The sequence below is a fragment of the Rhizophagus irregularis genome, chromosome 14 (assembly GCF_026210795.1).
Source record: "Rhizophagus irregularis chromosome 14, complete sequence".
In the NCBI taxonomy this organism is placed as follows: Eukaryota; Fungi; Glomeromycota; class Glomeromycetes; order Glomerales; family Glomeraceae; genus Rhizophagus; species Rhizophagus irregularis.
Window position 1 is genome coordinate 4239575 of NC_089442.1, and position 25020 is coordinate 4264594.

At 33.8% G+C, this 25020-nt stretch overlaps 6 protein-coding genes across 6 annotated transcripts; all 6 read left to right on the top strand.

Annotated features, from left to right (window-relative positions):
• Window positions 1-1728: 1728 nt before the first annotated feature.
• Window positions 1729-4022, top strand: OCT59_006611 (uncharacterized protein; the record flags this gene model as incomplete). Its single annotated transcript, XM_066141374.1, has 2 exons — window positions 1729-3239; window positions 3314-4022. The coding sequence occupies 2 exons, from the start codon at window positions 1729-1731 to the stop codon at window positions 4020-4022; spliced, it is 2220 nt and encodes a 739-aa protein (XP_065998165.1).
• A 155-nt stretch (window positions 4023-4177) lies between these two features.
• Window positions 4178-4594, top strand: OCT59_006612 (uncharacterized protein; the record flags this gene model as incomplete). Its single annotated transcript, XM_066141375.1, has 1 exon — window positions 4178-4594. One exon carries the CDS (start codon window positions 4178-4180, stop codon window positions 4592-4594), a length of 417 nt encoding a protein of 138 aa, XP_065998166.1.
• A 24-nt stretch (window positions 4595-4618) lies between these two features.
• Window positions 4619-5173, top strand: OCT59_006613 (uncharacterized protein; the record flags this gene model as incomplete). The annotated part of the gene is made up of 1 exon (XM_066141376.1): window positions 4619-5173. One exon carries the CDS (start codon window positions 4619-4621, stop codon window positions 5171-5173), a length of 555 nt encoding a protein of 184 aa, XP_065998167.1.
• An 8406-nt stretch (window positions 5174-13579) lies between these two features.
• On the top strand, window positions 13580-14299 carry OCT59_006614 (uncharacterized protein; the record flags this gene model as incomplete). The annotated part of the gene is made up of 2 exons (XM_066141377.1): window positions 13580-13741; window positions 14096-14299. The coding sequence occupies 2 exons, from the start codon at window positions 13580-13582 to the stop codon at window positions 14297-14299; spliced, it is 366 nt and encodes a 121-aa protein (XP_065998168.1).
• A 25-nt stretch (window positions 14300-14324) lies between these two features.
• OCT59_006615 (uncharacterized protein) lies at window positions 14325-14597 on the top strand (the record flags this gene model as incomplete). The annotated part of the gene is made up of 1 exon (XM_066141378.1): window positions 14325-14597. The coding sequence occupies one exon, from the start codon at window positions 14325-14327 to the stop codon at window positions 14595-14597; it is 273 nt and encodes a 90-aa protein (XP_065998169.1).
• A 72-nt stretch (window positions 14598-14669) lies between these two features.
• OCT59_006616 (uncharacterized protein) lies at window positions 14670-15005 on the top strand (the record flags this gene model as incomplete). Its single annotated transcript, XM_066141380.1, has 1 exon — window positions 14670-15005. The coding sequence occupies one exon, from the start codon at window positions 14670-14672 to the stop codon at window positions 15003-15005; it is 336 nt and encodes a 111-aa protein (XP_065998170.1).
• Window positions 15006-25020: the final 10015 nt, after the last annotated feature.

A 25020-nucleotide genomic window follows, 5' to 3' on the forward strand; every position in this document is an offset into this window, starting at 1 on the left:
AAGTTAGCTTATATTAATATGTAAGTCGGCTAGAATTATCACATATTTCTTACTATAATTAGTAATTTTTTATCAGAATAAAATCAGAATTTTTTCTTTATTGTAATAAAAATTTGCGATTTAATATTAGAATAAATCTGGATTATACTTCAAATGAGTCAAGTCGAGTTAAGTTATATATAAATTTGACTCGACTCATATTAAATTGAGTTGAGTTAAGTCGAGTTAAAATTATAAAAAATATAAACTTGACTCAATTCAAGTCAAGTTAACCGATTAAACTGAATTGAACTGAATTGAGTTAAATCATGTGATTTATTTTGACTAAAGCTTCGAACAGGTCGGTTTGGCCTGGATTATAGATGGTTCAGATTAGAGCCAAAATCCGTAAGAACTGAACCAAAAAACTGGTGGTTCAGTTCGGTTTAATCCGATTTTTATAAAAATGCAAAAAATCGAATAACCGCCCATCTAGTTATCGTATAAAGCCGAGCCATATATCATTTGATTCGTCTCGATGAGACGCATCGAATGGTGGTATGATCATGTCTCTAGCATCAATAGATCATATATTAGCTTACGCTAAATGATTTATAAATAATTGGAATTAGCAAGCTATCTATTAGTGCTAGAGATATGATCTTAGCACCATTCAACGCGTCTCAGTGAGACAAATCCAATGAATATAAATTCATCTGTGTATGACTACTGGATGGCGAATAATATCAAGTTTCGCATTTTTTTAAAATTTTCGAGCATTAAAAATTAAAAATTCCGATACATGAATTTATTCATCATCCAATGGTCATACAAATATGAATTAGGACTCATTGGATTCGTCTCGATAAGACGAGTCGAATGGTAATTAGATCACGTCTCTAGCATCAATAGATAGCTTGCTAATGCCAAATTTTTATAAATCATTTAGCGTGAATTAACTTACGATCTATTAATGCTAGAGACATGATCTCACCACCATTCGACTCGTCTCATTGAGACGAATCCAATAAATCTTAATTCATATTTGTACGACCATTGGACGACAAATAAATTCATGTATCGGAATTTTTAATTTTTAACGCTCGAAAATTTTAAGAAAATGCGAAACTTGATATTATTCACCATCCAGTAGTCGTATATGGACGAAATTATATTCATTGGATTCGTCTCACTGAGACGCGTCGAATGGTGCTAAAATCATGTCTCTAGCACCGATAGATAGCTTGATAATTCCAATTATTTATAAATCATTTAGTGTGAGTTAACGTGTGATCTATCGATGCTAGAGACATAATCTTACCACCATTCGTCACGTCTCGTTGAGACGAATCCAATGATATATAGCTCAACTTTGTACAATCACTAGATGGGTGGCTATTTGATTTTTCGCATTTTTATAAAAAATCGGATTAAACTGAACTGAACTGCTGGTTTTTCAGTTCTAACAGTCAGTGTGCATGTCCCCTGATCGGGTTGTGTAACATTTTTAATTAAGAAATCTGCATGTTGCATATCATAGTAAAAAATCCAAAAACATATAGAAAACCGCAAAATTCAACAACTTTCCATTTGTCTGTAACAAAATATTACATCATATCATGTGATAAAAAGTGGTTAGGTTTATTGTTCGAGGTATGTTAATATTATTATTGTTCGTTTTAATATAATATTGTTCCTCGTTTAAAAGAATCTTAACGTCAAAGTTTGCATAAATTTTAATTTATTGATATGGAGACTTATGAAATTACTTTTGAAGAAAAAACCCCTTTATATTATAGTAGTCAAGAAATATTTTCAGAAGAAACTGAAGAAGATCTTGACACTTCTTTTGATGAACTTTCTGAGTTAGAAATATTTGAATTTAATGAAAAAAATTATATTAATGCGCAAAATGCACTAGAACAAGAAGTTGTGGAATATTCAAGTGATGAAAACGAAGAAGAATTTGGTACATACGAAGACCAAGAAGTTCCTCCACCTCCTGTTGAAGATGCAAACGAACCTGTATATAGACTTAATCCAGCCATGTATACAAATTTTTCACCATGTATTCTAATTGATTATTTAGATAATAAATTGCAAACTTGTGGTCAAACTAAAAATGTTAGGAATTTATGCCAATTAGTTGGAGTTTGGCAAATAGATGAAAATGCAGTATCAGAATACCAGTCAAAAGGAATACCATTGGGGGTGTGTATGAGTCATTTCAATTATGATCAAAAAAATCATAATGCATTTATAAAACAATTGCGGAATCCTGAACAAAGTGAAATTAGCCGTCGACGTTGCTTATTGTGTTCTAAAAATTTTCATTTCTTTAGCCGTGGAATTGGATGTAAAGATCATTTATGGAAAATGTGGGGAAAATATATCCAAATTCCATGTGTTGGTCTCTATACATGTAATGCAGTACACGAATGCCAAGGTATTTCCCAGCGAATTTTTGATGATGTTTCAACAATTCAATATATTTGTTATAATTGTTATGAATCTTATGGTGGGCATTTAAACCGTCGACCTGGTTCTGGCAAACGAAAAACAACTTGTGAACAACATAAATTGCATAAAGAAGATACATCCAAAAGTTTAAAATTATTGGCTCAGTGGCTTACGTATGTAGCAGATACTGAAACAGAAGAAAAAAAAGAAATAATTCTCGCTTCTATGTTAGTTCCAGCTTTAAAATTTTTATATACTCCATCTGAAACACCCTTAAAGTATGAATATTATAATCCTAAAGATAATACACGTTATTTAAATCTTGATGAATTTAATAATACAAATAATATTGATGATTCAATTAAATTTTTAATTGAAATTTTACCTAAATTGCCCAGTTACTTTTTTTTAAAATTATTATTAAATATAAATCGTATAACGGATATTACACAACCAAAATTAGACTGGACGGATGATAAATGGAAAGAAATTGGAGAAAAATTGGGAAATGAAGTATGGAATTCGCGTAAAATAGTTACAGATAAAAAATCAGAAATACAATTACCAATTTCTCTTAATGCATATTATGAAAGTTTTCTAAATTTTCTAAGAGGTTTTTTTGATGGGCTTATTGGTGAAATTTTTAAAAAAAAATTAATAAATTTAAATAAAAAACGAAAACAACGTGAAAAACCTTTAAAACAATTAGATGTTGAACATATTACCAAATGTGTAACATTTTTTGCTTCACTTATAATAAGTATGGCATTTCCTTATCTTGGTGTTTGGTTTACTTTCAGGTAATGGCTAGTATGTCTCGAAAATCACGCCTCTTTTTTTCATTTCGCCAACTCTTATCTACTCTTCATATAAGTGGTCATACTGATAGTAATGAACGCCGAATAGAGAAACAACGAATGGATAAAGTTAATCCAACTGAAAGATTAATAAAAGGACCAAATATATGGAATTTGGTGGTTATAGATAATATTGATTTCAAAGAAAAATCTTTTACATACGGAAATATTTTTGACACCACACGCAAAAGTTCTCATACAACGCTACGAATGGCATTTCAAATGCGGATGCCAATTCCTTTGGAAGAAAGAGTAGATGATAAAAAAAATATAACATCTCCAACAGGTCTTTTTGGCATGAATGATCTGATGAAAGACACATGGGATAAGTTTGATGATATTATTGATAATCTCTTAAATTTTCAAACAAGTTCTGAAGGACAACTTCTTTACAATACCGATTTTGATATGGCAGCTATTCACCAAAAAATTCTTGAAAATGTTGATCATGGTTGTTTAGCTGATGCACCTAATATAGTCATATTAGAAACTGGAGGAATTCCAAATTCAGACGAAGGAATATTTCAATCCACAGAAATGTACAAACAAGACTTTAATTTAGGACCGGATGATTCCTTGGATGTGGTAGCTGATGAAGCAATCTTGAAGACTAATAAAACAGAGAAAAATATGGCCGAAATTGCGTCCTATTCTTGGCCAGTGGCACACATCCAAGGATATGTGTGGAGTTTTAATTGTATTATTTTCGAGCTATGGAATTTTTGACCTAGCAAAAGTATCAGGAGTCAAATTCTTGGATAAATTGGACAAAATTGTTGATTATCGTTCTACAGTTCGTGTTTTAGAGTTAATATGGTGTGCAGTAACTATATCTATTCGCATATATATGAAAAAAACAAACCTTTAATAAATATAATATAATGGATTCAAATAGTGGTGCCAATAATATTTTACGAATATGGTATCTTTATTATAAATGGGCATCAATTTTCAAAGCACATCGTGTAGGAATCCGTGTTGGCAATTATAAATTGCAGAAAAATGCTTTGTCTTGTTTTGCTGGTTTATTTACATCAGCAGGAAAATCAAACTATTCGTCATCAGTTACTCAATATCTTGGAATGCTGGCTCAATACCCAAAACTTGAAGAAAAATTGAATGTGTTTCGTCAGTTAAAATTGATAACGATGAAAACGAAAGGGTCACTACTTCGCATTGACGAAGCCCTTGAAACCTTCGGAGCTAAGTTTATCAAACAGAACATTACCGGAAATGTAGTTGATGATAATAAATTAAAATTACAAGTCAAAGCCGCCCAGAGGAACGAGATCGTATAGGAATCTTATTATCAGAATATCTTAATGATCCTTGTGGATCAATTGGACAAAGAAGCTGTAGATACCCGTAAAACGGCCATGTGGAAACTAGTAAACGAACTTTTGTCAGCATTTGAACATTCTGATGATTATAATCGTTATCAAAATCCTTTATGGAGTACTACTACTCCTGATCATATTACGGCGGACAGTATTAGACGTCTTGAAAACTGTTTTTCTGATGGAATTTTGAGAATAGAAGAAATTTTCCTACAAGATGTCATTTCAATACAAAAAAGTAATAAAGTTGGAAGGAGAAAATTGGGAATTACAAGATGGAAACCTAATGACCAAAATTCAAAAAAAAATAAAAACAAAATGGCATCGAGTTCAAATACAGAAAATTCTATTTCTGATCAACAGGTGCCAACTAATTTGATACCTCAAGTAGTAATTATAGATAAAGATGGGCCGCTAATAAAAAAGCAAGACAAAGCACGTCGTGAAACTAAACCCGAAGAAAAGAGTCTTTTAGAACCATTAGTGACTTGTTCGAGTATCCGAATGATGAACAAATGGAACAAGTTAGGGAATTGCTAGGAAATGAATGGGATAAGGATCGAATTTATCAATATATATCTCGTCATGTACGTAATAAAAACAATAAACATAAATAATTTATTATATATTACCTTAAATAAACTTGGTCTTTAATAAGAAGCCTTTCAAGCGTTTCATTATATATAAAAAAAATGCCATTTTTCGTTAAAAAGTCCTGTTGTATATGGTTTCTTAAAGTGGTTACGTCAAAAGAACTGCTAAAAACTAAGTTCGTTGGGTACTTTTTTTGATTTAAAAGTTGGTAGCAAAAGAATCTCGCTTTAATTTGCAAAAATAGGTGAAATTTCCGATAGGTGATAAAAATTTCGCAGGAAGCAAGGGAGGGCCAAACTTTTACTTATTTTAATAGAAGAAATGTTGTTGAAAAAAGTTTATCGAAGGTGAAGAACGATTATATTGTGGCTTAGAACGAAAGTCTTTAATGGAATATCTTGAACGAATGTTACACAATAATTTTTAATATGATCGGCAATGTAAAATGGACATGCACACTGACTGCTAATACCTGAACCGAACTAAACCGAATTTTGAACCGGTTTTGAATCAGTTCTTCAGTTTAGCCCAAACCGTTCAGAGCTTTAATTTTGACTATACTGATCATTTCCTTTTTGGCGATAGCCATTTCATAAATTCCATTTTTGTAAAATTTAAAAATTTTTTGTCTCAGATTTAAAGCTCTAAATGGTCCGGATTGGTCCGAGTTGGAGAAAATTCTTGCACGACTGAAAAATTAGTTCATTTCAGTCCTGGCCCAGTTTATATTAAAAGGAGTCAACTGACCAAACACCGAACCGACCAGTTATTTTGGTCCGATTCCGGTCGGCCTCTATAATAAAAACGTTGCGAAAACATTTTTTTAGTTATAATTACTTAGAAAAACATTTTGCAACATTTTTTCATTAAGTTGATTAGAAAAACATTGCGAAAACGTTTTTTCTAACTAAATATACTTAGAAAAAATGTTTCGCAACGTTTTTTCGTTAAATTAATTAGAAAAACATTGCGCAAACGTTTTTTCTAATTAAATATGATAAGAAAAAACGTTTCGCAACATTTCTTCTTTAAACTAATTAGAAAAATATTGCGCAAACGTTTTTCTAATTAAATATGATAAGAAAAAACGTTGCGCAACGTTTTTTCTTTAAACTAATTAGAAAAACATTGCGCAAACGTTTTTTTTAATAAATATAATTAGAAAAAACGTTGCACAACGTTTTTTCTTTAAATTAATTAAAAAACGTTGCGCAAACGTTTTTTTATAATAATATGTTAAAGAAAACGTTATGCAACGTTTTTTTATTTAATAATTAAATAATCGCAACGGTTTTAATATAAACTATTGCGAAAATATTTATCAGTCCGGTCCGGTCCCAACCTGTTTTTTCAGTCCGGGTTTATAATCCGAAACTGGATCGGACTGGACCAAATATTTTGGTCCGGGTTGAAGCATCAACCCAGACTGGACCAATCCGAATTTTCAGTCCAGGTTGTCGGATTAGGACCAACCTGATTAGAGCTTTACTCAGATTTTATGTAACATAGCTTCCCAAAAAGGAAATTCTATAATTTTGGCTGGAATTATAAGTTAATTTGATTTGATTTAACTTGATTTGATTTTATTAAATTATTAACTTGACTTGACTCAATTCGATTTAATTATAATTTTCAATTTGACTCAACTCAACTCAATTTAACCAACTTGTAAGTTAACTCAACTTATTTCAGAGCACTAATTATATAGAACCTGAGCTATATATATAGAGGTAAGGTGCAGCTAAAAAAAATTACTATTAGCTCTACACATTTTTTCAGTACCAGAATTATAATAATACCGGTTAAGGTTGCTTGCCGAAACCTAGGGGTTCAGGCAAGATGGCGTTTTGCCGAAAAGCGAAATTCTGCCAAAACTATATTAAAGTTATATTAAAAAACTGGCGAAACTTTGGAGAAAAGCGAAACTGCCGAAACTTATTATAAATGCCGAAACTGCCAAAACTCTGCCGAAACTATAATAAATCTATAGTAAAATTTTGACGAAACTAATCGTAGGATTTTGAAGAGGTTTAGACAAGCAACCTTAATACCGGTTGCTATCTAAAAAAGGAAATAAAATCTGGCCAGAATTATTTATAAAAGGAAAGATCTATATGATTATTTTTGTCAATTCTACACAAACCCTTAGGGCACTGTCAGATATTACCTAATATCACTTTAATATAAGAGCTTACCCTCCTTCCCTAGGTAAAATATGTTATATATATAATTTCTTTTATAGTATTGTATGTAATCTAAGATCTTTATTTACCTCCCATCCCCTAAAATATTAGGTAATATCTGACAGCACCTTTACCTTACCTTTTTATATATAGCTTGGGGTTCTAATTATATTCAGAACAGTTTTATGCAGTGAGAATAAAGATTATGATGCAGTAAAAATTACGTGACTTGAAAATCAGATAATTAATTAATAGATCAATCATTATATAATCAAATAATTTTGTAGGTCTGATTAACGTTACAATTATTATTTTTATTATTTATATTATTTATGTTATTTTTATTATTTTTATTATTTTTATTATTTTTGGTTTATAGTATGGTATTTTAGTTTAATTATTTTGGTTTACTTTTACTATTTAATTTTGTTCTTAATTTATTAGTGATATAATAGTTAATGTTTGATCAGACTGGCCAGGAGCTGGGAGTATCATTTACAGAATAGTTGTGATTATTATATAGTCCAAATATATTCTAATAAAATGATACATGATTCAACATTCAAAAAAAAAAAAAATTATTTATTTTATTTTATTTATTGGAGTTTGCTATTTATCACCAGCGGTGATCATCATTAGTATTATGTGATTTTATAAAATTTGGCCAGAATTAAGAAATTGACATATAAATTTTCTTTATAGAGTTTGAGTAATATTACATAATCCAAAAAAAGCAATTTTGTTTTTCATTAAAAATGGAGAAATGCGTTATACAAGATTTTAAAAAAGGAAATTTTTATGTAAATTATTTAATTCTAGCTAAAATTTTAAAAATCATGTAATACTGGTAATTCGTAGCAATTTTATTATTTATTTTATATATTTTATTTATATTAGTCATATGTGCCGATTTTTGGAATTAGTCTAAATTAAGATTTTTATAAAAATTTAATATTTTAGTAAGATTAACATTACACAAATCTAAATTAAATATGTGTTACATATTTACGTAACTCAGATTTAATAAAAAATAAAAAAAATTTTTTTAATCAATATTCAAAAATAACGGTAATAACCACTTCTTTTTCCCCATCACTGCCCATCACTTTTCCATCATTTTTTCTATTCACTTTTATTAAATATGACAAAAAAGTTTATAAGCAAATATAGCAGTTATTTTTAAGTGGTAAGTAAAAGAAAAAACTTAATATTTTATATACATAGATAAGACATATTTTTTCTTAATTTTTAGCTTTAATTTATTGTTTTTCTTTGTAAAAAATACATGCAAATAAAAAATAATTATGATGTAAAATAGTTGTAAAATGAATAATAAGATATTCTTTTTTTTCAAAATAACTAATTATATATTTGTTTTTTATCTTTTAAAATTATTTTATTAGATTTATTCTATTAAAATCCTTAAATGGCAAATAAAATCTTTTAAATAAAGTAAAAGAATTTGGGATTCTCTTATGAAAGCATTTTTTGGTAAGAAATAAAATTTTCAGATCGGACTTTATGCAGGTGACAAAATCGTGCATTATTATTCCTGGAGATATGCTAACGTCATCATTTTACATTCATTTGAAAGCTGAGAATTTGCTCTATCGTAAGAATCAAAGATCAGGAAAATTGGATCACTGGATGAGGCGTAATTAACGATCAAAGTCAAATCAAATTTAAAAATTAAAAATAAATATATTAGACGTAATTATTCACAATCCAGTGATTCAATTCATTCGATTTTAGGCTTATTAGATAGACCTCAATTTTCTCTTTCAAATGAATATAATTTCATTCGTGTAGCTTGCATCTACAGGTATTTAATAAATTTTTTTATATCAGATTTTATCAAACTTATAAAATTTTATATTAATAATATAATTGATGATTCCTAAACATCTACATATATTAAACGAATTATTTTAAATTTATTTTAAAGATAAAAGTTGGCATCACCTTAGGGAGCAAAGATCATTCAAATTGAATCACTACATGTGAAGTAATTAACGATCAAATTTAGATAAAATTCAATAAATATACTGAACGTGATTACTGAACAACTAGTGATTCAATTCACTTGATTTTAAATTCATTAGATAGATCTCGATTTTCTCTTTCAAATGAATGTAAATTTATTTGTATAGCTTATTTCTACGAAGAATTATCAATAATTTTGTCATGAGAGTTATATTTGATCTTTTAAATTTTAATGATATCTTATATTAAAAAAAAATTAAAAATTATATAATTAATTAGTTTTTTTTGCATTATCTAGTATAAATTTATTATTCTTATATAAATGATAATTTATATTTGCTTTAATAAAATTATTTTTGTGTAAAAAATTAGATTCCAAGAATCGGCCCATATGTTATATTATTTTTCTTATATTTTATTTTATATAAAGGTTTTTACTTCAAATCATCACCGTTGCCCAGAATTATCAATTTTTACTGGCATTATATTTTTTAATGCTAGTCGATTGTTATAACTGAATTTCAATCACCGGTGATTATCACCCCCAGTGATAGTTTGAAAAATTTTTATATAAATATTTTTTGATTTTTCTTGAGTTTAAGTAAGGTAGAAATAGAGAGATCGAAGTGTATTAAGTTTAAATAGTATAAGTTAAGGATTAACTTATATTAAATATTCAATAAATTCTTATATTAAAAACAAATTATGATTGTGTTATATTTTGTTTATTGTGTTTTTGCGTATCTTGCTAATATAAATTACGTTATAGTTATTGTTTCCCTAACGTTTAGTTATAATTGATAGAGTCTAAGACAGTCCTGTTAATAGCAGCTACAGATGGTATACTCAAATTATAGTTCATAGTTTATAGCAATTTGTAGTGTATAAAACAGATAGCAGATTTGCGAACCTATATTATAAGATTAGACATATTTATTTTTCAGTTTATAGTAGAGATGCGATAATTTAATAAAGATGTTAGCAATATACTTATTATGCATTACGTATTTATTAAATATTATGTACTCATGATCTTGTACTTTTGTATTACAAATTAAATGCATCTATAAAAAAAATCTGAATGTGATACTCATATATGTATGTTTAATTTTCCACTTAATCTTATATAAGAGTTGCTAAATTTTATGCATCATTAGATAAAAAATAATTGCTTTTACTTCAGATAATCATTATTTTATTTCTACCTATAAGAATTAGACTGTGATCAAATTCAGATCAAACTGAAATCAAACTCAGATTGAATTGTAATTAAATTTAAACTGAACTCAGATCGAACTGTAATTAAACTCAGGTAATCTGTGGTCTCTCTTTCTCATATAAACAGGTTAGCAAACAATAAACGATTGTAGCCTATGATCCGATTATCATACTGTTCATATAATGACATCCGGTCTATATTTTAGTAATATAATGTTATCGTACACTATGGCAGACTATGGGATACGGCTATAGGATTATGATTGACTATGACGAAATACTGACCACACGATCATTGAATTATTGCTATCATTTTATGTTAGCCCTCACAATGCATAGATTAAAGCTCACACGTCAAATAACCAAAAACAGGCAAAAAAAATGGCGCAAATTGCATAAATTATTTGCAAATTTGTATAAACTATTTACAAATAGTATAGGTTAATTTGCAAATAGCCAAAAACAGCCAAAAACAGCCAAAAATAGCCAAAAATAGCCAAAAATAGTCACTGCTTTTCGTGCCATTTTTTTTGCCGATTTTTAGCATTTTGACCTGTGGCTGCCGTCTGAAATTAGGGAATTTTACCATTTGCTGAAACCAAAATGGTAAAATTAATTTAGGAAAAATACTTAATTCTGAAATGCTGAAACTATTCCGAAATTCTGATTGGCTGTTATAATATCACATGACTAAAATTAAAATTTTTACTAAAATTATAACTGTATTTTAATACCATAAATCTGGCTCCGTAGCGATTTTCCTGGTACATGTAGCTTCGATTTAAGCCTATGTTCGATTTGTGTAATGTATATACCATATAAGGAAATTATGCGTCTTTATGCACTGATGTTACACAAAGTGAATATAGGCTTAAAATGAAGCTACACGTGTGTCGTCGGGCTGGATGTGGGAGGTGCAAGACGCCCAGCCTCTCGGATACGACCTGGCCGTCAGAGCTCCTTCCCCCTACGTACTGCATCGGAATCCCCTATATCTGTCACCATCTGTCAATAACATCAGTCATATAACAATATACTTAAAAAAGGATAAAATAAGGAAAAGAGAGAAAATACGATAGAATCAGAGGAATATGACAGATATGACGGATATGACAGATGTTTCAGAAAAATCGGGAGAGGGTATCCCCAGAAAAAAGTTTTGATTTTACCCCCAGATCTGTCATTCTGTCATAGTTCTGTCATACGATCAGGATTCCGTCTAATAATCTGTTAAGCAGGTGAGATAGCAAACCAGATAAGTTAGCAGGTAGCGGCTGCCGGATAATAAAGCCAGTAAGACCAACCCCGTCCCGTCCCCCCCGTCCAGAAAAAATAAGTAATTGAACAATGGGTATACCATAAGTAACATATAAGGACAGATAACATGTATACCCCGCACGCAGTATCAGTAATCCCCGAACTTGTAAGCCATATCCCAAGGCAACGCATTCCATGAGCAACTTTGGGGCCACATCTTTTGAAGTCAGCCCAATCTGGAGAGCTGAAGCTGAACGAGTATGGAAGCGGCATAAAAAGCCGAGGGAGGCATACGACAGGGCAGTAGAAAAGAAGGAAAAAGCAAATGATGCTTGGCTAATCATTGGAGGAGGAGGGTATCCTCCGCGAACTTGAATGGAAGGCGTATCAAAAGGCTTGTAAAGAAAGTTAACGGACACTAGAAAAAAACTAACTATAGTAAAAGGAGCTCTGAGCAGTTTGGATTTCAGATATATGTAGTTTGAAAAATGGGGAAGGGGATTTAGAGCAGTCGTAAAGGTTCGTGGTTTATAGTTTTTTTTTTACCCCGCCCCTAAGATAACCAGATATAACCAGAGGACCGCAGAATCGCAGGACCATAGGACTACAGGAGGGTAAATTGGGTAGGCAGTGCAGATCTTTGGAAAAATATTCGGCAATTGAAGATTAGGTAACTATAAATTAGTACTCGATTTGATAGAACAAAAACGACTGCCCAAACTAGCACTCGCTCAAGTTATCCCTAGCAAGCGAACAACAAGAAGGGCTTTTAGTACGATGGCTTAAACGGCTCATTAACGCTGCAAAGAATATGAGGGATCTCAATCAAGCTAAAGGTTATCTTTGCAGTTACTTTATCCTCGCTCCAACCCACATGAGCTTCATGTGGCGATCAGAAATCAAAAACCTCGAGCACATCCCCTGATAAAAATATTAATAAACTTATCCGTCCAATTACCAAAGTCTTTTACACACAATCTGAACATATTCTTCACAAAAGGTTGAATTTAATATCAACAAATGGTTTATGATCGAATATAAGATGTATGCGTAGCTACCTGCGACCCTCAAAAATCCCGTATCTTTAAACTAGGTGGCCAACTTTATCTCAATATCTTTCCAGGATTCCTCCATATCCTGCGTCCGATATCCACTTTTGAATCTACAACCCACTTCGCGGTTAAATTTATCTTCTCCCACATTCAGGATATCTGGCTGTTCAGGCGATTGGAATCTTACTGAAGATATCATAAAGTGGTTGGCCGGTGTGGCAGCTGGAAGGAAAATGTATTCGATTCTCTACCTGAAATCCGGACATTGGGGCTAAAAGCAGTATTATAACAGATTTCATTCAACGTAAGGTGTTTTGGTACTCAACTTGTTTATAAGCACCAGCGATCCTCAAACGATTCTTGGAAGTTTCAATAGGGCAATTACAGGGTAAGGTTCTTCTCCTCCTCGAGGAAATGCCTACAGAAAAAAGCCAGTGGAATAATCTATATCGATCGTCAAGATAAGGTAACAGGCGATATAATGGAAATCCATGAAAAATACAAGACGCCAACACATTACAAAAACTTTATATCCACCATTGTACTTTCACTAATGAAAATGCTCTCGGAAGTGGAGAATGACGATAGGCGCACAGTGTTCTTGGATGCGTCACCATCCCATGAAGGAGATCAACTACTTTAAGAAACTTAGTGACGCTATGAAATACCGCACCAGCGAGCATTATCGCTACTTGGTTGAGCCATTGCGACGCTTACCCAGACTTCAATGGAATCCACCACCTATGACAACATCTAAGCAGGATCACATCATATCGACTCTTCCACCCCTATTTCAATTCATAAAGGACACTTACCTCATAGTAAAAATCATATAACCGACCTACCTGTTCAAGAATTTTATAGGGTATATACTTCATACTGCGAAATCACTCATCTCACCATTATCAAAGATAAACGCTTCTAGAATCCTATCAAATGAGGTTGAAGTATAAATAGTAATCGGACTTATATAAATAAAAAGTTAACCCGAAAGATATAGCATATCCAAGTATGGATCTTTACAAGAAATACTGGCAAAAATGATCCATGAAACAGATGAAATCAATATGAAGGAATAGATATAGAAACTCCCGAGAAGCCCGCATCGATCCAAATGCCTTGGAGAAGTTCTTGGCAAATATATATAATCCAGCTAGTAAGTCGCAAGTAGATAGAAAGTGGAGTTAGTTGTTGAGAAACCTGCCGAGAAAAACCCGCTCCCCGTCGGTAGAAGGCCCACTGAAGAGACCAAAAAGACTCCACCACCAGTCATTGCCCATTGCTCGTTGCATGAAGTAAAACCCGCACCTGTCATCAATGAGGATCCTATTCCTGAGGAATCTCCAGCTCCTATAGAATCAGATACGATGAACCTATAGATAGCTTCTGACTGTTATCTATCCGATGAGGAACCTGATCGAAAATGAGCCGCCTGCTGAAGAACCTGCATTTAAAGCTGATGATGACTACGACGTTTTAGATGACTTGCTATCTGACTCAGATTTTACAACTGCGAACCCAGCTCCTGAACAACAACCCGAGTCTCCCGCAGAATTTTCTGCATCTGTCACTAAGCCTGACCCAGAACCGGCTCCTGAACAACAACCCGAGTCTCCTGCAGAATTTTCTGCATCTGTCACTAAGCCTGACCCAGAACCGGCTTTTGTACGAATTTAGTTTATATTTTTTATCCATTTGTAATGGGCATACAGTAATTGAAGATGGCTATAGTATAAGTAACATAACATCATGTTGGACCGATTACCAGTAGAAATAGTCGAACGCATTGTTGCAAAGATCCCAGATACTGACCTTATTGCAGCGAGTAAAGTAGATAGTGTGTGGTGGCAGGAGGTTCGTCAAGAAGCATATAAGAGATGGAAAAATTACGCTACTACAATTGGGCGATCCAAGCTCTTAAAGCCGTTTGAAAAAGAGAATATTGACTGGATATCATTTGAAGATGTAAACGACTTCTATAAAAGATGGATAGACCGCCTCACCGAGGATCAGCTTTATATTATGGAGAAAATGCTTAGGAATGGGATGGTCGTGGACACCCCAAGAGAAAGCCATAAACCATGAGTATGCAAGTGAACAAAGATGGGGAGGCGACCCGCGAGGACTGAACTGGGAGTGGAACGAATGGACTTCAACAGGAGTAGCTTATTTATCGGGTATCCTCATATTTCTTGACAAGGACTGATGACCTACGTAACCTTATCATCAGGTATCCTTGCATTTTTTCGACAAGGATTGATGACCACGTAACTTTATCATCGGTATCCTTGAATTTTTTCGACAAGGATTGATGACCATGTAACCTTATCATCAGGTATCCTTGCATTTTTTAATAAGGACTGATGACTGTGTCACTTGGTTATTGTAAATTGAAGAAAACTATTAGGTATGTAGACACGTACAGAAAAAAGACATGTCTTACCCTTATATAGCTAACCCTATAACTGGACGTCCAATTATTATCGGTGGAGATACCTTTAATCGAATAGTTATGGAATCCCATGATTATATTGATGGAAGGCTTGTCCGTAGACAAACTGCACCTCCACCTGAAGAGCAACCTGTATATTTAAATACAGATACAGGACACATGCTCGACGTGGTCTAGAACATATCATAGACTGATTGAGAGCGACTATGAGGTAGTTGAGGATTACTACCTCGTCCATTATGAAGAAGAGGCGCTTATAGAGGAAATCATCAATGAAACACGCTATAATGAGGAAAATCTTGATGGGCAGCGGTTAACTTTCAATGATATACAACAAATCAGGGCCGCTATTCAGGCTGACCAAGATGAATATGATGATTTTATCTTACAGCAAGATACGACTAACGGGACACCTTCCTCTGGTCCTTCCGGTCGTCCACGAACTTTGGAGGACCATACCCCGAGACTTGCAGAGCTTAATATTGAGTTGTGTAGGGAATGTCTCATGCCTGTAAGCCCAAGTGACTTAACGGACAAGTTGTGCAAGGACTGCTCCGAATAGTTACTTAATTTTGAATAATTCTTTTTTACATAAAAAAAGATAGCCATGTCAACATCAATCGTAATAAACCAGTGCCAAAACTGTGGAGTAATCACTCCAAAAACAGCATATAGAGGATTATCCAGTGTATTATACAGACAGATTATAAAGAAGATTAGTGATGAGAATGACCCTCTACAAGCCTTGGTACTTGCTAGGGATAAGTTAGTTCAGATCATTCGTCGGGGGAAGTAATGTGGACTTTACACGATTGTTTACACAAAGACTGGATATGAATATTATGGATGGAGAGCCGTATGAAGATATTAGGAAGTAGGCTACTCGAACAGCTTATAGCCATAGGATTGTGATGGAGAAATTGCTTTATATCAATTTTTAAGGGATACATATCCAGATGGTATTGACGAGCTTTCCTACATTCTATGAGAACTATGTAAATCATATAAGTAATCCAATGACTAAGAACTTTGCTTCGTGCTTTAGGAGCAATAGGGTTGAAGGTAAGATGTTAGGATTGACTTTGAAGGCCGTAAAAAAAGTGCTATGATTCTTAGAGCTTCTGCAGACGAATTACTTGATATTCTCACAAGATACTATTAATCCCTACTTGTAATGCTCGACGGTCCATGTGGCTCTTAGAAAAGATCTGTAGAAGGACTTCAATACCTTCTATTATTTGTTTATTATCCAGAGGGCGACTAGACTTCAGGGCTTCATATCGGGAGAATAACTCCTTCACATTCTCAGTTTTCAGAGTTTCAGTCTTTGCAGTCCTACCCTGTACTTTTGCTAAGAAATCCTGAAAGTCAGCTCCTAGAATCTTCTGGGAGAATTCATAAGCTTCCGAAAGACATATTTAATCCAGGTATCTGCATTCTTGGCTAAGACGCAGGTACAAGTAAATGTTGACGTTCTTTAGGGGATGGAAATACCCGAGCAAATTCAATCAAGTGTCCACCTTTTTTGCTGGAAATACAGCTTTCTGACCATGACTAAAGCTTGGATCGAACTGTGATTGAACAGGGTTCGAGCCAGATCGAACTGGATTCAAACTTGGATCAAACTGAGATTGAACTGAGATCGAACTAGGATTGAACGAGATTGCTCTGTGATCGAACTGAGACTCGCCATCTTCTTGAATGGACGATTTGGATCCTTTTGGAGGCCGTCCCCAAGATCAAGCAATACAAATTCACGTTGCGAGTAAGATCATCAATTACTGGTACTAATGACTCTGATTCTTACGTATATAGGCGGATGATTCTCGTAGTATCTGTAAGGCTCCCATGACCTCCATGCGGTGAGATGTAGTTAACATTTTCTCGAATAGCCTTAGGAATGGCAAAGAATCTTTAGGCTACATAAATACATGAAATATTTTTGTGTGCGTCATGTGTAAAGTAACCGTGATGAGATCCTGGATTTTTTAGGTGCAGTCCATCGATCTCGATTCCTCAACGTAGCTTGGAGTAGAGTCGAAGAGTCGTATGGAGAATCTGCTGGATCTTACTGCAGTGAATGGGATCTTCTCCTCTTCGAAAAAATCATGTACAACTGCCCACTTCGGCTCGTCAAGATATCTGCCAAGCTAAAAAGTGCGCATCACGCAGTACATACCGATTACCACATCTGCTTTGCTTTCTTGTCACCCATTAACAAATTAATGATCATAGGTTGTCTTACCTGAGTCTGAGCTACCTGCTACGGCTAATCGAAAGGGCCATGATGGAGCAAACTCATTGCCTTGTCTTGAGTCGGTCGTGTCTTTCATCCAAATTGTATACATAAAGATCCATTTGAATTTTATTCTAACTTAGTTTAAATACTATGTCGACATCAACACCAATTCCAGTTTATCTTTCCTTCGAACTACTGGACCGCCTCCTGCACACTTGGGCAATCATGAAAAAGACGATGATGAATTAGTTAGAATACTAAAGCTCATGCAAATTTATTGACTACCAGTCGTTTAACTGTTGATTCAGAGATACAGGAGGCAAATAATCAAATCAAACATATTATTAATATATTAATGTATCGCTGTAAAGCAAAACATGAAGAACTTGGTATTACAAAAGATTTGTTAGTTTTTGCACAAGGTAAGATAAATGCATTTGATGAAACGTTTACTAATTTAGAATGTCAACTAGTTATTATACGTGCTGCCAATGATAATTTCATAAGAAAACCATAACCTGCAAAGAGATTATGATACTATGGTAGAGCTCCGTCAACGGGCTATAGGTGAACGTAATCAGGCACGACATGAACGTAATATATTACAAGCAGATTATACTAGCAGTAAGGGATCGTAATGGAGGCTCAAAATGCTGTGAATCGTCGGTAATATCCTTTTAAATCATTGGCGGCCGAGGCTACTCGGACTGGAGGACAACTTGTATTGGTTAATGCGCAACTTGGACAGGTTAATGCACAGCTAGCACATGCTAATAATAGGGTGCGTTTTGGGATTCAGACATTAGGGAGACTTAGAAATAGACTTTTCCAACAGATAGCTGCTCTTAGAATTCAGGTACAATGGTTTTGAATTAGACAATTGAACCTCCTCCACTTCTTTTAAACAATCCACTAGAGACGATATGGCTACACTTTGCGATAGGATTGCCAATTTTGAGGGGTAAAGCTACTGATGATATTGATACATTTGTTAGGCTTTATATGGGTTATCTTGATACTATTAATCTTAACCCCCATACGCTGCTGGAGGGCCACCAGAGTCTTGGAAAAGAGCTATGGGTATACTTAGAAGCTGCATGGCTGGTGAAGCGGCTGAATGGTTTGATCGAGAAATTACAGGAAAAAATTGGAAACTTTCTGGTATCACTTCAAGAGGTGGAGCTAATTTAGCTGCTTTTGTAGCATTAGTAATACCAGAAGGTGCAGGAAAGCCAAATGCAGTACTATGTAAATGGGTCTGAAGCGCGTGTTTATGCTACAGATGCAGCTAATGCATTAGTAACTATTAGAGCAGCATTTATTCCTACCCATGATTTAATAGGTGGAGATAAAGCTTGGGAAGAAAGCTAGGTCTCGTCGACTAGAGCTCCTCCAGCTACTGCAGATGCTGGTTGCTGCTAATAATAATCGTTCTATAGTTTTTCCAGGTATTAAACCTAACCAGGCGCTTTATTGGCTTAGAACACAATTTCCAACTATTTTAGATGAAAAGAAACGTATCCGTTTTAACAGTGCTTTATCAGGAAAATGAGCCAGTCGATGCATTTTATAGAACTGTAAAGAGGGCTGGAAAATTACTAAAACTAACTGATGATCTAATTATCGACCAGTTCTTTAGGGTCTTTCGGCTGATAATATTTTTGAAGCAGAAAGGTTTAGTAATCTTAATCCTGATGACTTGGTTAAACATCTGAGAAATTTAGAACGGAGAAGGGCTGAAATGCGCTTGGGGTTATGAAGATAGAAATCGACGACTTCAAGCAGATTACGGTGATGTAAGCTCAACCTCCGATTAGGAAAACAGGAACCTGTCGTACTTGACATCAAAGTCATGCTGGGGTTATTCTTCAAGAACAATTACAAGAGTTACTTAAGGCTCAAGCTGAGGAACTTACCAAGAATTTTCAGGTGCAATTTAAACAATTACAGGCTCGGCCAGTTCGTAATCCACCTTGGTATGCATAGACGAGATTAAACCTGTTCGACTAAAACCACAGAGACGTGTTGTTCGGGATCCTCGGGATCCCTGATTGGGATGATGGTTATGTAGATCGATGATGTTGGTGATGATGCTGATGCTTCCTGAGTGGACTTTGGATGATCATCGAAATGCTATTGATCTTATTATGGGATATAAACGTGGAACGTCTAAAATACTTACAAAACAACTTCAGAAGGCTAAAGATAAACGTGATGATCTGGATTTGGCCCGAGCAATGAGAAACCTCGATCTTAATGATGATGCTATGGACATTGATACTGCGAGTTTTGTTGAAAAGGTAGAATTGAGAGAAAAAGATGGTGATGTCTATATGGTTCGTGTTGGGTCAAAAAAAAAGTAGGTTCGAGTATCTCAAAACTTCTTAAGTCGTCCCCTAAATAAGACGCAGTTAGCTCTTCTAGTGTGCCATTGAAAGGCAAAGCAACCCCTGTTAAGATTCCTGTGAAAGTTACTGGTAGTAAGTCTACACCTGCAAAAGCTGTTACTAAGAATGACTTATTAAGCCTGTTAAGGTACTGCAGACTTTAGGAAATTACTCGTGAGATTAGCTTCGGGAGGAGTTATTGTCTGCTAGAAAAGTCGCAGAGATTCCGAAGGACCTAGTTGAGGAGGAACAAGAAGAGGATATCGGGTAGATGATCCATATGGATATTGACATAGCTCGTTTAGAGAATACTAAAGATCTTTTAGCACTGGATGGGGAGGTTAATGGAATAGCAATTCAGTGTTTAGCAGCACACTTGTGCTAATGCGTCTTTTATTCAGAGAGAAGCTGCTGAGGAATTAGGGTTGGATATCGACAAGAGTATTACATACAACATATCTGGTGCTTCGGGAACAGGTAGGACATTTGGCATGGTAAAGGGAGTGTCAATCAAACTTACCCCTGATTATGCTATCACTGAGGATCTTGCAGTTTTAGATAAATACAAGCATAGGGAGATTGGGTTAAGCCGAACGTGTCTGAAACGTTACAATTATGATGTCCATGAATCATGTGAACATATAGCCTTTACCTGTGATGGGAAGAATGTTTTTATCCCGATAGTTCCTGATGCTAATCGAGGGGATAAAAAATAAGATCCTTTAATTCTTCTATTTTTTTTTATTCCCAAAATTTGCGAATTAAGTCAGGGACATCCTCCTTCAACCGGTCAGCAGGTTCCCAAGTAGCCTCGTGTCTGGATAGCGCTAGCTTAAATAAACCTGGTCTTGACCTTTTCTAATGCGATGCCGAAGTATCTGCTCAGGAACAAATCTTTCAGGGTTGTCCTCTTATCGCGAGTCAGGTGGAGGCTTTTCATTAATAGGAACTACTTGCAATTCCTTTCGGGTATATGCACGTCTGGATACGCCTAATCGACCATGTGGTCCATTAGGAGATATGTAGGAGGCTGTTCGGGTGAGAGTATCATTTTTTGATTACACGAATGTTTGGGTTCCATCTTACGTCTCCTGTACGGAATTTTCAGTGAAGTTTATTACCGAGTACTGAGATAGGTTCATCTAACTTTACTCGGACACACGTTCCTTCGAGAGAAGTTCCATCTTTTTTGACACTGGGTGACCCCTGTCGGAATGTCTGGGGATTTCTCGCCAGAGTTCATTTACTTTACTCACTATATTATGGAAATCTTCTGACCATTCCACGGATGTCACCCCGGTTTTCAACTCCTGTGCTACCATTCGTTTAAGAAGGGGTTCTTGGATGGCTTGGATAGGCTCTTTCAGCATAAGATTGCTGTTTATACTTCCTGCTCTCCGGAACCTCATCATCACAGGCTGTTCGGGAAAAAATCACGTACTGATCATTGGTGAATTCTGATCCGGAGTCTGTCTCTATTCGATGTGTTGGTGGCTTGATACGATTTCTTCTGTAGATTTTAACAAATCCATTGAGAAGCCTATTTGCGGTTTTATCCTTTAAAGAGCTGCGTGACTCGTTTACCCGCGACTTCTACCGCTACAGGAAATAAGTGGAATCCTTTGGGGTCGACTGGCATCTCTGCGAGATCTGCCTGATGTGTCGCATTTGGTTTCTATACAACTACTCGTGGACGCTCTGATGACTTCTCCTTTAGGGGCTTTTGTATAGGTTGTAGTGCTCCTCACCTTTTAGAATTCGTGCTGGTACTCCGGAGAGATTGTAGTATTTGTAATAATTCTCTAAATGCGACATATTACGACAAATTAAAGGAATGGTTTTAGACTTCAAATCTTAAAATGACACGTTTTTACTGCCTAAAGTGCAAGAAGGAAACTGAGACGGCTAGTGAAATACAAGATATGACTACAAATGGGCGTTACCGGCTGCATGGTGACTGCACAATTTGTGGTATGCATAAGAATACTTTTACTGGAATAGACTGGGTGATCAAGAAGAAGACTAAGGAGAAAAAGAAAGAAACTGCTGCTAAGAGACGCAGACGGCTTACAATCGGCAATGCAAAAAACTTGGACAGAAAATCTTAGATTCTGATGACGCGTGTAAACAGTGTATTGATAAATGCACTTAAGGAGGCAAAAAAGAGGAAGACGGATTAGTACTGTTCTTAAACTTATCTGGATATGTTCTATTCTCAATACTCATTGTTCAATTACTTATTTTTTCTGATGGGGGCGGGACGGGGTTGGTCTTACTGGCTTTATAGACCTTCGGGGGCTTACCTCGTAACTTATCTGGTTTGCTATCTGCTCTTCCGACAGATTATTAGACGGAATCCTGATCGTATGACGAGCCTATGACGAATGACAGATGCAGGGGGTAAAATCAAAACTTTTTAACGGGATACATCTTCCCGATTTTTCTGAAACATCTGTCATATCCGTCATATCCTCATATTCCCCATCGATTATCGTATTTTCCCTCTTTTCCCTTATTTTATCCTTTTTTAGTATATTGTTATATGACTGATGTTATTGACAGATGGTGACAGATATAGGGGATTCTGATCCCCCGTGGAGGAAGGAGGATGCTTAGCGACGGGTCGTAGACCTGGAGGTGGGTGGTCGCACCTCCACATCCAGCCCGACGACCATGTGTCGGAAGATCGCTACAAAGCCAGTTAGAATACAGATAAAATTTTAGCAAATTTATAAAGTCATGTGATTTTATAATAGGCCAATCAGAAGTTTCAGACAATTTCAGGAGTTTCGGAAAGATTTTGGGATTTCGGAAGAATTTCGGGATTTTGGAATTAGTTTTGGAAACAAAATTCTGGCTGAAATTATTTTCGGAATTAGGAAATAATCAGCTTTAGCATAGATGGACTTATTTGAGAGATCAGGGTAAGTGTCTTAGGGATGGTACTTGCTGAAGTGTTGTGACCATCTGTCCTTTAGTTCCATTATTCTGTACTGTCTTTTTGGTGATAGTGGAACAGATATGGAGTATTGAAATTGGTTCGTAAGCTAGAAAAGAGAAATGTAAGTACTGCAAGCACATGGCCGAAGTGGAGAAGCGTAGGTGATGACGCATCCAGCGATGTGAGTTATTGCTAAAAATGCATTTTACTATACATTATCTTTGAATTGTATGAAAAATATTTTGGGTTACGGTAAAAGCATATAGTAGAACTGAAGGTTGCGTCTGCATCTCTTCAAAATCCTACGATTAGTTTCGTCGAAAATTTTACTATAGATTTATTATAGTTTTGGCAGAATTTCAGCAGTTTCAGCATTTATAATAAGTTTCGGCAGTTTCGTCTTTCTCTAAAGTTTCGCCAGTTTTTTAATATAACTTTAATATAGTTTCGGCAGAATTTCGCTTTTCAGCGAAACGCCATCTTCTTTCTTACTTAGGTTTCGGCAACGACCTTGAACTACACATTCGGCTTAATGATTATTTGAATTTTGAACGATAGTACTTCTTTTTAAATTTATTGAAAAGTTGCAATTGATCACCAAAAAATAGTCACATTCAGAAGCAGAACTAAGATATAGATCATATAACTTTATAGAAAAATAATTCAATAATAAGAAGTATGAGAAAAAGTTTTTTAGAAAGAACAAACTCAATAACAAATAAAAAGGCATTAATAGTACTAACAAGCTAACTAGTATTTTAGTGAAATTAGATCATCACTAAAAAGACTTGCTAACTAATGGGAGGACTAGGTAAACTTATAGGCAAAGTAAATAGAACTATAAGTACCATCAGAATTGCCAAATTGAAATTATGGCATTACAAAATTTGGATTTTACAATTTAAATATTTAACAAATTATCAAACCAGTATTATAAATTTATGGATTAGAAATCATCTATGACATAATCAGAAAAAAATATTTACTTACTGACTTTATGCAATTTTTGTATTTCTAATATTAAATAATTATAGCATTATGGCAATTTTTATATTACAGTATAACTAAGTTTCATATAGTAGTTACTTTATACTTGATTATTATTAACCACTTTTTTTTTTATAATTATTTTACCCAGAATTTGTTATTAAACTCCTCTTATTTTCTTTTTTTTGGTTCTGGATTTTATTTTGCAATTATAGTAAGTTTTTAAAATAATTACAGATGTAGATTGGAAGGAGGAGTTAATTATAATATTTATCAAAGCATTTATTAAATATTCATAAATAGCATTTATTAAATACAAGATGTATTGAAAAAATGCTTATAAATGTTAATTTAAAGTATTAAAAAAATACTTAATAAATTAAATACTTATCATAATAAATAATAAAATATTGCAATATTTAAGTATTTATTTTTTTATTATTTAATAAATGTAAACTTTTAATACTTATTAAATACTCTATTTAGTAAATACCAAGACTCCATTTAGTTAAACTTTATGATGTTTCTCTTTATGAAAGATTTGTTTCAAACAAAGCTTACTCCTTTAGCCAGGATTTCCAACTGACAGTGCATATATAGGGTCTTAGTCTTAAGATGATGAGTAGACAGTTTAGTGATTATTAAATTATTAGAATAGGATTATAGTTCTTATAGTATAGTAAGTGTAGTTATATTAAGACAAGATCACATCTACAATAAATTAATAAAAAAAAAAGTTCTTATTAGTATATTTATATGTACTTTTCTTTATTTTATCTTAATAAATCATTAAATGTGCTGCAGACAACAAAAAAAAAAGATTTACCAGATTTAATTGTCATACTACCAATATAAATAATAATCATATTACATAATTTAAAAACAAGATTTTGCATTTGTTGTATTTTAAAAGAAAAGTGGAGATTTTTAAATGTATTACATTATACAAATAATTATATACTTATGAATAAACTAAACTTCTGTAAATATCATGGAAATCATAAATATTCAATTTTTATAGGTTTGTTTTATTAACTTTAAATTTGGTCTGATATTATAATTTTTGCCAATAGATGAAAACAATAATATTTTAT